Source organism: Mixophyes fleayi, chromosome 3, assembly GCF_038048845.1.
Source record: "Mixophyes fleayi isolate aMixFle1 chromosome 3, aMixFle1.hap1, whole genome shotgun sequence".
Classification (NCBI taxonomy): Eukaryota; Metazoa; Chordata; class Amphibia; order Anura; family Limnodynastidae; genus Mixophyes; species Mixophyes fleayi.
This window is the reverse complement of record NC_134404.1, coordinates 197107682-197126085: the sequence shown is the minus strand read 5'-3', so window position 1 is coordinate 197126085 and position 18404 is coordinate 197107682. Positions and strand designations below refer to the sequence as shown.

The 18404-nt window shown below is 41.7% G+C and overlaps 1 protein-coding gene across 6 annotated transcripts in view; it reads left to right on the top strand.

Annotated features, from left to right (window-relative positions):
• The window catches only part of FAM184A (family with sequence similarity 184 member A), a 253280-nt gene that overhangs the window by 215876 nt on the left and 19000 nt on the right, over nt 1–18404 (top strand). For 4 of the 6 annotated variants that reach the window (XM_075202995.1, XM_075202992.1, XM_075202989.1 and 1 more), the window contains 3 exons: nt 11423–11550; nt 15391–15575; nt 17517–17663. In XM_075202995.1, coding sequence (XP_075059096.1) covers nt 11423–11550; nt 15391–15575; nt 17517–17663 — 460 coding nt within the window. The remainder of the gene's footprint in view (nt 1–11422; nt 11551–15390; nt 15576–17516; nt 17664–18404) is intronic. The other 2 variants (XM_075202994.1, XM_075202993.1) reach the window with 1 other exon arrangement.

Sequence of the window (18404 nt, the reverse complement as noted above, 5' to 3'; positions counted from 1 at the left end):
TGTCTAGTGGCGTGTGTTAGTCTGTCTGTGTGTGTGGAAAAAATTAAAACCAAGCTGCAGCGCCACCTGCTGGGCGGAGTTATACACTGACCTACTAAATTTTTAGTGTGTGTGGAAAAAAAAATTCAGAAAGGGCTGAAATTTGGTATACTAAGATGTTTTTAATTTGTTAATTTAATTTGTTAATTGTTAAAAGTGTTTATAAAGATTTAAAAAAATATATATATATATTTCTTGAAGGAGAAGTGACAGTTGGGAGTGGTTGGTGGTTGCCGGGGGTGACAGTGGGGAGTGGTTGGTGGTTGCCGGGGGTGACAGAGTGAGAGGAGTGTGATACTCAGGACCGCTGAGAGAGATCCCTGTGTCTGGATAGACATCTGGATAGATGTGGCGATGAAAATGAAGGATGAGGTGATGGAGAAGAATGATGAGGTGGTGACATGTGGACAAAACCACGTTAAAAAAGGGCGCTTACGTCGGGAAGTAACGCTCTTCCCCTGAGGAGGCCTGGGCTATGGCCCAAATGCATGACAAGAACCTTTTTTACACCTTAAGTAGCTTGATTTGACTAGAATGCATGAGTATCATGGACGGGTTAACTTGTACATACATAATTCACACAAATATATTAAAGGAGAACTCCACTTAAAATTAAAAAGTATTTATTAAATAAAACTATTATATAAATATAAAAAGTATTTATCTAATGTGCTATTCTACATTTATGCATACTTTTTTTATTTGGGTACACTGTTTCAAAACACACGCGATTTTGCTGGGTTTGCCAAAAGGGCAGTCAGAAATTATTTCAAATAGTGGAAACAAATATTTTAAAAGGAAAACAAAAAACATACTGCTTCTTCCCAATAATTTTACATATTATATTAAATGTTTTCATTTTGTCTGTAATTCTTGCTGGATACATGTAACATACAGTAAATATAATTTATTTACTTCGTTAATTAACAAAATTGTACACTTAGGGTGATCTTTATGCTGCAATTTTCTTTTATGTCCATTGCTTTTTTTGTTTAAACTAGAGATGCTGACTGACCCCTGTGTTTTGGTTTTGGATCTGGATTACCTTCGGGTTTTGGTTTTGGTTTTGCCAAAACCGCCCTTGCGTGTTTTGGTTTTGGTTTTGTTTAGCCATTTTTTACAAAATTAATTTTTTTGGGCTAAAATAACATAATTTAGGTATTATTTTCTACCTACATTATTATTAACCAAACTAACACTAAATTCCAGTGATTTCCATTCAATTTTTTACCATCTCACAGGTCACAATATGCTTTTCATACACTTTCAGCCAAATACTGCAGCAATTTGGCTGGATGGTAAGCAACAGAGCAATGACTCAAACACACGGCAGTTCCTAGCACATCTAGGAAACATTGCAACGAGCGCTTCACTTGTTTCTTGGATAAGTGAGGTAATTCTACAGCTAATACATAGCAACGAGTGATGACCCCCCCGGGATGCGTGCTTTTATCAGACACACACCAATCCAGGGTGCCAGACAAAGCACTAAAAAGAGCTATTGAAATTCATAGTAAAAAGCCAGTTCATCAGTAAGCTTAGAATCAGCCCCAATGAACTGCTTTAAGGACGCTATTACTCAAAAGCACCTTTTCTCTTTGGGTGTATATTACACCCTAAACTTATTAGGGAAAATTAAGAAAAAAAAGCCTGCACAAAGACTTGTAGATAAATAAAAATGACCAAAGCAGCTCTTCTATAAGGGTGTATATTACACCCTACACTTATTAGTGCAAATTCAGAAAAATACAGTTTAATCCCTGCTAGGCCCTCCCTAAACTAGCTATCAATGGCCTAAATGCATGTTAGACCAACAGTGCTGTGAAGTGAATTCTACACTGTCAAGATGATGTCGTCATCATCTTCAGCATCATCCTCACCCTCATCAGTGTGTACATCATCATCACAGACTATTAATTCATCTACGCTGGAATGCGCTATTAGAGAAGTGTCAGTACTTGGATGTATTTGCCGGTAAAGGCCTTCCTCGTGGAAGATGTAGTTCATTTTGATGAACATCACCTTTTCCAGATTTTTAGGAAGTAACCCCCTACATCGATCACTGACAAGGTTCCCGGCTGTGCTGAATACTCTTTATGAGTACACACTGGAGGGTGGGCAGCTTAGGTATTGCAAAGCAAGTTTGTACTAAGGATGAGCGGGCTCGGATTTGCTAAATACGAACAGCCCCGATCCGAGCACTGTTCGGGTATTCCCGGCGGACTCCAAACTAAAAACGAGGCGTTTCGTCATAATCCCGCCGTCGGAACTCGCGAAATTCAGATTCTTTATATTCCCCGCTTGCCGCCGCCATCTTCACTCGGGCATTGATCAGGGAAGAGGGAGGGTGTGTTAGGTTAGGTGTCCTCTGTCCTGGTCATTCCGGTGGTTCTGTCCTGCTCAGTCCAGTGGTGGTGTCCTGTGCTCTGTCCTGCTCAGTCCAGTGGTGCTGTCCTGTACTCTGTCCTACTCAGTCCAGTGGTGGTGTCCTGTGCTTTGTCCTGCTCAGTCCAGTGGTGCTGTCCTGTGCTCTGTCCTGCTCATTCCAGTGGTGGTGCTGCCATTATTCCAGTGGTGCTGTCCTGTGTCCAGTACAGTGGTACTGCTATAGAAGTTCATTGGTACTGCAATATAATAACTATGTTCACTGATCCTGCAGTATAAGTCTATTGGTACTGCAATATAATAACTACGTTCACTGATCCTGCAGTAGAAGTCCATTGGTACTGCAATATAATAACTACGTTCACAGATCTTGCAGTATAAGTCCATTGGTACTGCAATATAATAACTACGTTCACTGATCCTGCAGTATAAGTCCATTGGTACTGCAATATAATAACTACGTTCACTGATCCTGCAGTATAAGTCCATTGGTACTGCAATATAATAACTACGTTCACTGATCCTGCAGTATAAGTCCATTGGTACTGCTGTATAACTCCAGTCCAGTGGTACTCTCCTGTGCTGCATATAATTTTTAAAGACTTTGCCTAGTGTGTGTGGTTTAGGGGTACGCTCTCTTGTGCTGCATATAATAGAGAACAAAAATTTGGAGGATAAAGTAGGGATAGATCAAAAACCACTTCCTCCTAATGCTGAAACTGCTGCCACTAGTCATGACATACACGACATACACGATGAAATGCCATCAACGTCGTCTGCCAAGGCCGATGCCCAATTTCATAGTAGAGGGCATGTAAAATCCAAAAAGCCAAAGTTCACTAAAATGATCAAAAAAAAGAAATTAAAATCATCTGAGGAGAAACGTAAACTTGCCAATATGCCATTTACGACACAGAGTGGCAAGGAACGGCTTAGGCCCTGGCCCGTGTTCATGACTAGTGGTACAGCTTCACCCAAGGATCTAAGCCCTCCTCCTCTTCCCCCCCCTCTAAAAAATTTAAGACAGTTAAGCTGTCATCAACAACACAGCAAACAAGTCTGCCTTCTAAAGAGATGGCATCACAAATCCCCAAGGCGAGTCCATGCCTGAGCAGAAGACCAAAAAATCCACCTCTTCGGTCTGGAATTATTTCTATCCCAATCCGGACAACAATTGTATTGCCATATGTAGCTTATGTAAAGCTGCAATAAGCAGGGTTAAGGATCTTGGCCACCTAGGGACATCCTCCCTTCTACGTCACCTGAAGACCCTTCATAATTCAGTGTTTAGTTCAGGAACTGTGGCTAGGACCTTCAGCAGTCCAGGGACACCTAAATCCCTTGGTCCCGTTGTATCCACACCAGCAACACCCTCCTCGTCAATTTCCTCCTCAATCTGGATCGGAGATAGTCCTGCAGGCCATATCACCGGCATGACTGAGTCCTCTTCAATCCGGGATTCTTCCGGAGGATCCTGTAGCGCTACGCCTACTACTGCCGCTGCTGCTGTTGCTGCTTGGAGTCGGTCATCTTCCCAGAGGGGAAGTCGTAAGACCGCTACGTCTTTCACAAAGCAATTGACCGTACAACAGTCGTTTGCCATGACCACGAAGTACGACAGCAGTCATCCTATGGCAAAGCGGATAACTGCGGCCTTGACAGCTATGTTGGTGTTAGACGTGCGTCCGGTGTCCGCCATCAGTGGAGTGGGATTTAGATGGTTGATGGAGGTATTGTGTCTCCGGTACCAAATCCCGTCTAGATTCCACTTCACTAGGCAGGCGATACCCGGGATGTACAGAGAAGTACGAAAAAGTGTCCTCAGTGCTCTGAAAAATGTGGTTGTACCCACTGTCCACTTAACCACGGACATGTGGACAAGTGGTTCAGGGCAAACTAAGGATTATATGACTGCAGTAACAGCATCTCTGAAACGCCTGCTCGTTCCAAGGCAGGCAACGTGTATCACCGGTTTCAGTAAGAGGCACAACGCTGACAACCTCTTAGAGAAACTGAGGGAAATAATCTCGCAGTGACTTACCCCACTTACACTCTCCTGGTGATTTGTGGTGTCGGACAACGCCAGTAACATTTTGCGGGCATTACATATGGGCAATTTCCAGCACGTGCAATGTTTTGCCCACACAATAAATTTGGTGGTGCAGCATTATCTGAAAAGTGACAGGGGTGTGCAGGATATGCTTGCGGTGGCCTGCAAAATTGCGGGACACTTTCGGCATTCTGCCACTGCCTACAAGAGGTTGTGACGCGCTGGAACTCCACCCTTTATATGCTGCAGAGGATGGAGGAGCAGCAAAAGGCCATTCAAGCCTACACAGCCACCTACGACATAGGCAAAGGAGTGGGGATGCGCCTGAGTCAAGCGCAGTGGAGACTGATTTCCGTGTTGTGCAAGGTTCTCCAGCCGTTTGAACTTGCCACACGAGAAGTCAGTTCCGACACTGCCAGCTTGAGTCAGGTGATTCCCCTGATCAGGCTGTTGCAGAAGCAGCTGGAGAAAGTGAGGGAGGAGCTGGTAAACCATTGCGATTCCACAAAGCATGTAGCTCTTGTGGATGAAGCCCTTCATACGCTTTGCCAGAGGGTGGTCACTCTTTTAAAGTCAGAGGAATACATTCTGGCCACCGTGCTCGATCCTCGGTTTAAAGCATATGTTGTGTCTCTGTTTCCGGCGGACACAAGTCTACAGCGGTGCAAAGACCTGCTGGTCAGGAGATTGTCATCTGAAGAGGACTGTGACATGGCAACAGCTCCTCCTTCATTTTCTTCCACACCTGTGGCTGCGAGAAAACAGCTCAGATTTCATAAACGACCCGCTGGCGGGGATGCAGAGAACATCTGGTCCGGACTGAAGAACCTGCCAACCATTGCTGCCATGTCTACTGTCGCTGCATTGGATGCTGTCACCATTGAAAAAATGGTGGAGGATTACTTTGCTGACACCATCCAAGTAGGACATGTCAGACAGTCCTTACTTTTACTGGCAGGAAAAAAAGGCAGTTTGGAAGCCCCTGTACAAACTGGCTCTATTTTACTTGAGTTGTCCCCCCTCCAGTGTGTACTCCGAAAGAGTGCAGGGGAACCTGGTCAGTGAGCGACAAAGGAGGTTGCTTCCGCAAAATGTTGAGAAGATGATGTTCATAAAAATGAATTATCAATTCTTCAATCAAGACCAGCAATAGCCTCCAGAGACTACAGAGGGATCGATGATTGTGGAGTCCAGCGGGGACGAATTGATAATGTGTGAGGATGAGGAAGTACACACTGAAGGGGGCGAGGAATCAGAGGATGAGGATGAGGACGACATCTTGCCTCAGTAGAGCCAGTTTACTTTGTACAGGGAGAGATGAATAGCTTTTTTTGTGTGGGGGCCCAAACAAACCAATCATTTCAGCCACAGTAGTTTGGTAGGCCCTGTCACTGAAATGATTGGTTTGTTAAAGTGTGCATGTCCTTTTTCCGCAACATAAGGGTGGGTGGGAGGGCCCAAGGATAATTCCATCTTGCACCTCTTTTTTTTCTTTGCCAGCTCGTTTTGTGGGGGTCCAAACGAACCAATCATTTCAGCCACAGTTTTGTAGGCCCTGCGCTGAAATGATTGGTTTGTTAAAGTGCGCATGTCGTATTTCACCAACATAAGGGTGGGTGGGAGGGCACAAGGACAAGGCCCAAGGACAATTCCATCTTGCACCTCTTTTTTTGGCATTATGTGCTCTTTGGGGCCTAGTTTTTCAAACTGCCATCCTGTCTGCCAATGCAGTGCCACTCCTAGATGGGCCATGTGTTTGTGCCGCCCACTTGTGTCGCTTAGCTTAGTCATCCAGCTACCTCGGTGCAACCTTTTGGCCTAACAACAATATTGTGAGGTGTGAGGTGTTCAGAATAGACTGGAAATAAGTAAAAATGAATGTTATTGAGGTTAATAATAGCGTAGGAGTGAAAACAAACAAAAAAACAGTATTTTAGTAGTTTTTAAAAAAAAATCAAAACCCAAAACCTTGAGCAGGGGGGGTTTTGGCAAAACCCATTAGAACCCAAAACCTTAAGGTAATCAGAACCCAAAACACAAAAAGTGGCCGGTGCACATCCCTAGTTTATACATGGATTTCCAAATGGCTTGTTTTTCCTCCCAGTATGGAAAGGGACTGTCTGACATTTCCATATCAATTAACTCTTGAAAATAATCCTCCACCATCCTTTAAATGTTAATAGTAGGATTGGATGGAGTTATGGCCGAGATCACACTTTTTTTGGTAAAATCTTTCAAACCAGCCCAGATCTCAAACTGTTGTGGTCTGCCACCTGCGTCATCCCTGCTTATCTTTGGAAAGTGCAATTTCTTCCGAGCAGCAGCTGCCTGACAAACTGAAGGAGGAGACGTTGTCAAGCCGTCAAGCCAAGGCCCAGTTCAGCGGACAACTTGCTGAGCAATAGCTCCTTGCAACTGTTCAGATCTCGGTCATTTGGAAGCATAGAATCGATGTAGGACTTAGACCTCGGATAAAGCAGAGTTGCCAAAACATAGTGATCCGACTTCAAGATTTTAATAACTCTTGGATCATTGCGAATCGAATTAAGTACTTGATCTACAAGGCTAACATACTTTGCTGAATTGCTTTCTTTCATCTCCTCCTTCAGTTTGTCAAGCTGCTTTTCCAAAAGTCGAATTAAGGGAATGACTTGGCTCAAGCACGCAGAGTCTGAACTCACTTCACATGTCACAACTTCAAATGGTTTCAGCACCTTGCACAGCACATAAAGGATTCTCCACTGTGCAAGACTGAAATACATTCCCCCTCCTTTCCCAATGTCATGGTTTGTGCAATACGCTTGTATGACTTTGCACTGTTCCTCCATCCTCTGAAGCATGTACAGGGTGGAATTCCACCTTGTTAACACCTCTTGCTTAAGTTGGTGGCAGGGCAAATTAAATTGTTCTTGGAGCTGCTGCAATCTCCTACATGCTGTGGCAGAATGCCGGAAATGTCCCGAAATTTTACGGGCCACCGAAAACATCTCCTGCACCTCACGGTTATTTTTCAAGCAGCTCTGCACCACCAAGTTTATTGTGTGAGCAAAACAGGGAATGTGATGGAAATCACCCAGCTGTAATGCTCGCACAATATTGTTGGCGTTAGCAGAAATAAAATATCCTGAGTCCAAGTGGTATAAGCCATGTATCAATGACATCCCTTAGTTTTCATAACAAATTATCAGCCGTATGCCTGTTAGTGAAGCGGTGATACAAAGAGTAGCCTCCTTGTGAGAAATGTTACGTAGTGGTGTACATGCTGCTGCTGTTCCTGCTTGTGAAGGCGAATGACCAACCCACTTGTCCACATATCTGTGGTTAAGTGTACAGTGGGTAGAATGGCATTTTCAAGCCCAATAAGTACATTTTTACGAACGTTTTGGTACAGTTGAGGAATGGCTTTTCTTGAAAAATGATGTTGTGATGGAATTTTGTAACGGGGACACAAAACATCAATTAACTGTGAAAAACCTGCTGCGTTTATAGTGGATATTGTACACAGATCTAACACTAGCATAGTTGCCATTGCGTCTATGATCCGCTTGGCGACTGGGTGCCTGCTGTTATACTTGCTTCCTCTAGCAAAAGATTGTTTCACAGTTAATTTTTGTAAAGTACTAGTGCTCTTCTTCTTGGGCTGCTTATGGGAGGAAGATTCACCCCCAGCAGCAGCAACAGCAGTAGCAGTGGGACTAACGCTCAAGAATTCTTTAGAGGGATCAATTATAGTGCAGGAGTCATCGAGCCTTACCAAGTTGGATACAGGGCTAACTCCGATCGCTACTCAGGATATGGATGAGGACGGTGTTGTGGGTGTAGATTGCAGGCGTTGGGATGTAGGTGAGAGAAGGGTCCTAGCTGATGATGGTCTGCTTGTTGTTATTTTTTTGCCATAACTTTCAGCTTTTCCCAACACCTTACCATGAACTCGCGTCAAATGACGTAACATGGATGAGGTTCCAAGATGGTTAAGGTCCCTCCCTCGACTGACTGTGGCTTTACATACACTACAAATGGCTAGATAACTGTTTTCAGAATTTGGGTAGAAATAATTCCACACATAAGAAGTGGCTTTTTTGGTCTTATGTCCAGGCATGACAATGGCCTTCTTGTCACGTGCCAGAACTGCTTCCACTGGTGCAGGACTTACACAAACAACCTCATCCTTATCAATATCCTCATTAGCGCCCTCGTCAGCTACACAAATATCCCCCTCATCCTCTTCCAATTCCAAAGTGGCATCCTCAATTGGTGTATCACCGGCTACACTAGGGCTGTTCAGGCACATATCATCAGAAATGCTGAAAGGGCCCTTCTTTATGGGTACACTATCAGAATGGTCACTATTACACATACCACTCGTGGATGGACTCTCCTCAGGGATTGGTGTTATTTCTGATTCTGAGCATACATTTTCCTCTAATGCCCTACTGTTTTCTTCCAGCTCGGCTTTCACACGTAACAGTAGTTGTGCACCACTTTTGGACTCCGAATTACTTGGTCTTGCTTGGTCACGAGTGACCTTACAAGAAGAAGCCTCAGTAACGTTTTTAGATCTCGCACTAATAGAGAAAGGCGAAGGCCTCATTCTTTCTTTGCCACTTCATGTGTAGAATAGCATGTTGGCAATTTTTTTTATCGGCAGTTAACTTTTCCTGTATTACAGCTCTTTTTCTCTTCAACACGGTAAAAGGTGTTTTTTTGTTGGATTTTTTTCCTGACTTCAAAAGACTATGTTCTTTTACATAGGCTTTACCAGATGACGTACAGGGAAGACTGCCATCAGGACTGGTGGTAGCAGCTGCTTGCTGCTCCTTCTCATATGTGTACTGCTGTGAATCCATTTTAATGACACCTCAAACACTTTGTAGTGCAAATTCAGAAATATACAGTGCTGCTATATTACAATTTCAGCACTCAGCAAATACAGTTTTTTTTCGAAGGCAGAATATGACACCCCAAGCACTTTGTAGTGCAAATTCAGAAATATACAGTGCTGCTATATTACAATTTCAGCACTCAGCAAATACAGGTTTTTTTTTTATAAGGGGGATATGACACCCAAACACTTTGTAGTGCAAATTCAGAAATATACAGTGCTGCTATATTACAATTTCAGCACTCAGCAAATACAGCTTTTGTAGAAGGGAGGATATGACACCCCAAACACTTTGTAGTGCAAATTCAGAAATATACAGTGCTGCTGTATTACAATTTCAACATTTAGCAAATACAGGTTTTTTTAGAAGGGGGATATGACACCCCAAACACTTTGTAGTGCAAATTCTGAAAAATGCCTGCTCTATACTGCTCTATTCCTGCTCTTTTCTGTGACCTAACCCTTCTCTGTCTTTCTCTCAAATGGCGCTAGATCGCCATGGCGACGGGTATTTATTCATTCTAAAACTCGCGAGATCCGACGATGTCACAATGACGTTTTGCCTTGTTTTGGAAACCGAATAGGCGCGAGAGCACCGAGCCGGCTCGGCTCAGTACTTGGATCCCCGATGTTCGGGTGGGTTTGGTTTCAAGGAAACCGAGCCCGCCCATCTCTAGTTTAAACATGCTGTCCTGTTGAAATTAATACGTTTTACTTAGATGGCGTCACACTGATCATATTTCCTGCTCTGATAGCCGATAGAAAGCTTCAAATAATTTCTAAGACTAGATGACAAACAGCTCAGGCAAAAAAGTGCTTCCTGGAAGTGTGTTATTTTTCTTAGCCCTGTCACACAAGCAATTAAGCAGCTGATCAAAAGCCTATTGTATACTATGTAGAACTTTTCAGGCAATGTTTCTCCTGCCAACAGGAAAATGGCTCAGAAACATCTTTCCCTAGCTGCTTTTTTGCAGGGTGAAACAATTTCATATGACACTACCATAAATATAACAATTGAATGGAAGTCTATTTCTTTCTACCCGCTAAACATAAGGTACTGCTCTGATTTTTTTCAGGATGTTTTTTTGTTTTTGAGTTGTACTCTCATGGACACTGTGGGCCTGATTCATAGAGCAATGCAAAACGAACATAATGTGCTTTTTTTAAAAAACAATTGCGTGTACATCGGGCATACGCACGTCCCTATTGAACAAGCAGGGGCTATAATGATACATCTGTTGATGAATATGGGTCTAGGTCTGCTCTGCTCTGACAGACAATACACTGCAGGATACATCTAATAGATACGTGAAATATAACGTCACAAAACGCACAGGGGAAAAAACCTATTCCGTGATCATCACCTGTCTTTAATAACAAAACTTTAAAAAAGGAAAAAAGTTTTTTTTACATTTTTATATTTTCCATAGAAATCAGTTATTATGATGTTATTAATGTCTACTGTACATAATATACATTTTTACAGTTGCACTGGATTGCAAACACATGTTCTAGTATGCATACGCGACTGTCAACTCTAGTAATCGATACTTACACGCGACCTGTAGCTGGTGGAAGTGATACGACAGGAAACCACGTGCCTTTAAGATGTTCAAAGCTTGAATTGGACACTGCTGTGTGCACTCGAGCTTGGAACGCCCTTACTGTATATTGACTACATACATACGCCCATTCCCCTCCCCGTTCTGCCCATAAAATCATAGGATGCAGTAAGGGTCCTTTGCGCTCAAAGATAAATTGGACATTGCTGGTGTACAATTCAGTTCTGGGCATGCGCAGTGGGATTTTACACCAAATACGGTACGTATCAGCATTTAGGTTCCTTAATGATTCAGGCCCTATTTCTAATCCCACTATACATTCCTCTACAGAAGAATAACATTTACTAGTACACTCCTGACTTTCTTAATAATAGATTAAACTAACAGAGAGATGTTTAAAAATATATGTGCACCATGGGTGCTCTGTGATGTCTTTGTAAAATTATGTTTATACTCAACATATATATGTACATTTAGCACAGCAATGTTTTGCTTGCATTGTAGCATCCCTGCGCTCTGAACTCAATCACCAGCATGCAGCTGCCATTGACCAGTTGAGGAATCATCATCAGCAGGAATTGGAAGCTGCTACATCAGATCTTGAGAGACACAAAGAGCTCAGCAGGCACCAGGTAATTTAGGGTGCAATGACAGGGAGATATTTGTATGATATGCTAAATCTACCTTTCACTAGCAACATCTTTGGGAATATGTGTTCCAAGTACCTTTGCTCCTATAACTTCTAATTTAACACTGCCCATATATGACCCCAAGCCCTGTCACTTCCTGATTTACATGCAACCAGTAATGTTTTGGACACTATTACATTAAATTGCCATTGCTTATGGTAATGGAGAGAAGACTGCAGACTACAGCATGTGGAGGCAAATAGGATTACTCTGCTTAGGTAAATTGGCACACGTGATGGGACAGAGATGGAGTAGCAATAATAATGTGCCATTAGGTGTGAAACGCATATAATTGGTTGTGTAGTATCTTAGTATTTCCCTATTCCATTATATAAGTCTATTTACTGCATAGTCATTCAATTTGCCAGAATTTCTCTGAATGCTGCTATTCGCAGTCTTACTCTTTATGTCATTCAATGCTCCAGTCTGGAATATAATACGCTATTCTGTACGGAAAAGCTGTTTACTATTTGGGTAGAAGGACTGTGGCTGTTCAGGTGCTGTAAGTTTTACTGTTTTTCATGGACACGGTGCTTTGTGTGCCGGTTAGCTCTTTAAAATGATAATGCAGTTCAGGTTCTACTCCTCTGCAACTGGATAAACAATGACATGTTCACAACAGGTCCTGCAAGTCTTAATCTAGCCACATATGGGCAGTTCCTGCTGCCCAGCACAAGTCGCCAGGGACAGGATTAGTGTCCAGTTTCACCAAATACACCTTTGATGTCTTTGGGACCTGTTAATGCAGTTGGAAGATGACCACAGGGACAGGCTGATAGAGACTATCTGCTCTCATCTTCCGACCGCATTTACATCGTGCCCAATAATGACTCTATCAGATCTGATAGGGATGGTTTTCGGACTATAAACACTGAAATTCCATTTCAGCTGTGATATCATATGACCAGCATAAGTCGACTAAGCTAGTTGCCTGTTCTACCTAGATATTGCCGTGGACCTAGCTGGGATCACTAACATGAGATGCCCCCTGACCAAGTTGCCAGAAGTAATTAGATCTTTTGAATCCAAGCTGTATGCACAACTATTCCTATTTACAAGTAAAATGGGAATTAAAAATGGTGCTACTATTTTTTTTTCTCAAAAAAGTGATACATTACTCATTGGTAGATTCTTAACTACCTTGTTCTAGACTGACAAATGCTAATAGCTTATTGGTTGTGACGATCTAATACAAATTTGCATTTGAATTGAATGATAATAAATAGCACTCTTTCCTTTTTAATCCTATGCAGCTGCAACATATGAATACATATATTTATTCATAACATATCACTTGCAAAGTTTCTCTTAAAGTGATATTGACATTAAAACATTTGTTTATAAAAATAAACTGAGCCAGACTCTCAAGTTTAATTTGCATATAAAATATATACCGTATATACTCGAGTATAAGCCGAGTTTTTCAGCACATTTTTTGTGCTGAAAAAGCCCCCCTCGGCTTATACTCGAGTGATGCTCCAGGACCGCAATAGATTTCTTCCTTTTTCCGAGCACCGGTTATTGCGCATGCGCGGGTTGCAGCAGCAGGACATCCGGCAACAGAGCCAGACACGGAGCGCACAGCGCTTACACAGGGGAATACCACCACATCATCGGGATTTACGGCAGACACACAGTGGTCCCAAGCACATCCACAGCTGCCCTAAACATTGCATTGACCGATGACACGCTCCACCACATCAACACCAACAACAGACAGAGGTGCGCATAAGGACACTGAAACCAGATCTGGGAGCTGCAGCATCCTCGATTATGGCAGTTAAAGCGCATTAACTACCATACCAAGGTAATTGCACAATATCGCTGTACACATACAGAGGACAATAAGAGCAACATCCATAATCATATTTCCTTCTGACATACAAATTTACCAGAAGCTGCTGCATATCCCACCCAAGGCTTATACTCGAGTCATAAGTTTTCCCAGTTTTTTGTGTTAAAATTGGGTGCCTCGGCTTATATTCGGGTCGACTTATACTCGAGTATATACGGTAACTTATAATTAAGTTAACTATGAATGCAAGAGAGCCATGTTAGAATATTAAAAGCTGGTTTTGTACAAAGTGGGGTAATGGGCAGAAATCCTATGGGGTGAATGTTAGACTAATGGCTTTTTCCCATTTCTCTGACCACACTGAAGTTATTACAAGCTATATTGGATAGGCCAACTGCCATAACACATTGTTAGCTTAATTATACAGACCCCACTGCACAGTCAACACATTACACAGATGTGCCCTTTTTTACAATTTTTTTTTTAACTCTGCCCTGTCCTCGTTCTATTGCTGCATTAAAAAAAAGTGATTAGCAGCTTCTGCTTTAAATGATACCTGCAAGTTTCCCCAGGCATTATAGCAGCTTCCGGTTTAGCTCCAGTCCAGTAAACATATGGTCGTTCAAGTCCTGGAGGTGCTTACATTATAAGCAGTACTTGACATATGTGTCTACAATCTTGGTGCCACTTATCAGTCTAGGAACCACTGTTATTTGGGCTATACCTGGTGGAGTATAGAATGTTATCCCACATGTGGTGACAAGCATATAAAGATAAATCATATCTGGCTCCAATTATAACATACTGAGTCATGTCTGGTGTCACATAAATAAAGCTCAAAAAAATCTGCAGCCAAGTATACATTTTATACAAGTATACACATTGACATGCAAAGTATTATATGCTAAGTCATATGTGGTGCAAAGTATAATATGCCAATTATAATATGCTTAGCAATATCTGGTGCGAAGCTTGGAAGCCATATCTGGTGCAAAGTATGATGTACTGAAGTTTAACAAAATTGAGCAATATTTAGAAGTATACACTAAAGAGGCATATCAGTGCCAAGTGCAATATGCTTAGCCATATCTGATGACAGGTATAATATTCCACAACTGGTGCTAAGTATACAAAGTACAGACTTATCTAGTACATATAATAACTTGCTAAGCCCTATTCGGGCCAGGCATACAAAGTTGAGCCCTATCTGGTGACAAGCTGAGCATATTTTTGGACTGTTGAAATTGATTCTCTCTGCTTGGTACCAGATAGGACAGGAAGTTGAGCTGCTATAGACCAGAGATTGAACAGCTAATTAGCTGGTACTATGTAGGAAAACATGTTTTAAAAGCAGGATGAGAGGAGAGAGAGGTAAATGTATTAACCTGCGCTTTTTGCAAAAAGCAGATATTCAGTGATTTTGCAGGGGAAATTTAAAGCAGCCATGGCTTTAAAGACAAAACTTGCTTTTAAAGCTATTGCCGCTTTAAATTTCCCCTGCAAAGTCGCCGACAATCGGCGTCTTGCAAAAATTGCAGGTTAATACATTTACCCCTGAGACTATTGGGTTCCCCTGAGGCCGAGTGCCCCAGACAATTGCAAAATTTACTTCCCCGTCCCCAAACAACAGCTTTGTACTAAATAGAAGTAAATCATATACAAATATGGAACATTTTTTTGTTTGTGTGTTTTGTGTCCTCTCCATAGCAGTTTTGTACTATATGATGCTTTGCATCCAAAGGGCTAGCATCCTAATTATTATAATGTACAATGTTTCAGATTAATGTACATACTTGTCTAATATCATGTAGGGGAATATTCTGATACTAATGATACAGGTACAACTTACCTGGAGTTGTAATTTTTATGTGTAGGTAAAACCGCACGTCTTCAAAACTATCCAAAGACATTTTTATGTTGTGAAATGCAAATGTGTTAGAACATTTACTTAATTATAAGTGCTGTATGTTTTTTTGTTTTGTTTCTAGGAGTCTGAGTATTTAGGTCGGAAAGCAGATCTTGAGAAGCAGCTCAGGCATCAAGAACAACACGTGTCTAATCTTAATAAGGAGCTGCTGATTCTACATGAGAGCATAAACACTCTAACTAAGGAACTAGAGTTTAAGGGAAAAGAGATCCTCCGAGTACGCAGTGAAGCCAATCAGCAAATTAGGTAAATTGGCTGATTTCCCTTGCATTAGTATATATATTAAAGGATTTCTCCATGTAGAACAATATTTATTTCTTGTTGTGCTTGGGCACCAAAGGCAGGATTAAATGTGCTTACATTGAGTTCCTGGCTCCCAGCTGTTAGTAAGTTTGGTCTCTATGAGCGAATATTCATAGCAAGTTTACAAATTTTAATATGAACAGTCTCTGTGATCCATTTATATATCACAGGGGCATTCCATTAGATTCATCAAATGTCGGAGGTTTGGATTGGCTGGTCAGTAACATATGGGTGAAGAATTTTTGGATTATACTAACATACCAATTGGCATATCTAGTGCATACTTTTGCGACAGGAAATAGAATGCACATGGATTGTAAATGTAATCTAGCATTACATACATCACTTGAGAACCCACCACTGACCAACCTAAGCGCTTCTATGTACTGTGTGTTAGCTGTTCACTTTTCTGTGTGATGGGTCAAATACTCTAGACCAGTGGTTCCCAAACTTTTGCAGTTCGCGGCACCCTTAGAGTCTCCATAATTTTTTCAAGGCACCCCTCCAAAATAATAACCGAGCAGTCCTGTTTTATAAGTAGTCAAAAAGACGTAATAAGTATTTAGGTCAGGACAGAAATACTTATTTAGTTGTATGCAAAAATAATACACATAATCCAAGGGAAAAGAATTTATTTATGTATATTTTTTTCAATTATATTTCTGTTAAAGAATAATTTACAGCTAACACACACTGGCCAGCTGCATCCACACACTCTGTGCCCCCTGCATCCACACACTCTGTGGCCCCTGCATTCACACACTCTGTGCCCCCTGCATCCACACACTCTGTGCCCCCTGCATCCGCACACACTGTGCCCCCTGCATCCGCACACACTGTGCCCCCTGCATCCACACACACTGTGCCCCCTGCATCCACACACTCATCCACACACTCAGTGCCCCCTACATCCACACACACTGTGCCCCCTGCATCCACACTCTGTGCCCCCTGCATCCACACACACTGTGCCCCCTCAGCATCTGCGCTCTGCCCCCTCAGCATCTGCGCTCTGCCCCCTCAGCCTCTGTGCTCTGCCCCCTCAGCCTCTGCCCCCACAGCCTCTGCCAACTCAGCCTCTGCCCCATCAGCTTCTGCCCTCTGCCCCCTCAGCCTCTGCACTCTGCCCCCTCAGCCTCTGCCCGCTGCCCCCTCAGCCTCTGCGCTCTGCCCCTCGCTGTGCCCCCTCTGTATCCCGCCGTGGACAGGAAGAAGAAAAAAAAAAAAAAAAACTACTTACCGTCGGATTGGTAAGTAGTTTTTTTTTTTTTTTCTTTTTCCGTCCTCTTCTTCTTCCTGTCCACGGCACCCCTGTGACAGCGCCGCGGCACCCCTGGGAGCCGCGGCGCACAGTTTGGGAACCTAGGCTCTAGACAATAAATATATTAGAAGCAATCGAGTTCCCTAAGAAAACATTAATTGATTAAGATACATGTCAGTGAAACACATGTCAGGAATATCCATCTTTTCTGATTATAACAATAGAATTTATACTAGATTATACTGATAAAAAGGTGAATTTATACCACATGTAAATTATACCACATGCATAGTTACCAATATTTAAATACAATTTACAGGAACACTTTGACATTGGCACTGGACATGAATATATAATTTTGCTGTATTTCGAATACTCCGCTTCAGTAAATGGAAACTTATATAGCTCACTGAATATAAACAAATACTGCAATTCTCATCAAGCATGCAGAACATGCAGAGTGGTTCTTTGTTCTAAGCAAGCGTTTCAGTGAACAGGTTGACATCTATAATTATATTGTATATAAGGCATTACTTAAAAAAGATATTTGCATACATGTAAGGTCATAATAATCGTTAAACAGTTTTAAGCATATATATTTAACTTTTTTATTTTGAAAAAAGGGTGCATGAGCAAGAATTAAACAAGAAATATGAGGAAGGCATGAATGACTTAACAGCAGCACACATCAGAGAGAAGCAAGCTATAATGACAGAATTTGCAAAGACACAAGCATTGCTCATGGAAAAAAAATCTGCATTACAAGCTTCGTAAGTCTGAGTAAACCAAGATGCATAACCAAAGAACAATCCTAACCACTTTTTCTTACAACTAACTTCTTCAAACTTCAAATACTGATATTACTAACCAACCCTTGCAGTAGCATAATTAAATAAAATTAATCTGTGGGAACATGTACAGTTGCTGTCATAATAATAACATATTGTTAATATGATAGCAATAGTTTATTTGTAAAGCTCCAGCATCCTCAGCAGTGTTATAAAATTATTACCTAATCATTATACAGTATATAGTGTCAGATTTCAGAAAAACTTTGTGAATCATGACTGTAAGAACTTGTGATTATAAGCAACAACAGATTCAGCTATATGCATTATTATGTGAAAGTTGCATTGAAATTGTGCTTAAAATGAATTTCGCTGCAAAACAGAGAATTTTGGCAGTGGTATGAAATTCCAGCTATGCAATCTTTCAGTTCCATCTTCGTTTATCCAATTCATGAAATGGGCATTTCACACAGCTAGGGGGACAGTCAGTTCATTTTGTTCTATTCGTGTGGTGTGGTTGAGGTAGGATTGGAAATTCTGTGCAGAACAAAAATAATAGGTTGAATTCCATTCAGAACAATTAAGGTCCATAACCGTTAGGGAAACTTGCAAAATTCCGCAGCCAAATACAGAATGAAGCAAATATTTCACAGAGCAGTTTGGAAAAAATTGCTTGTCTTTAGTTTCAAACAATGGTGTGAATTTAATTATGCACGGAGTTCA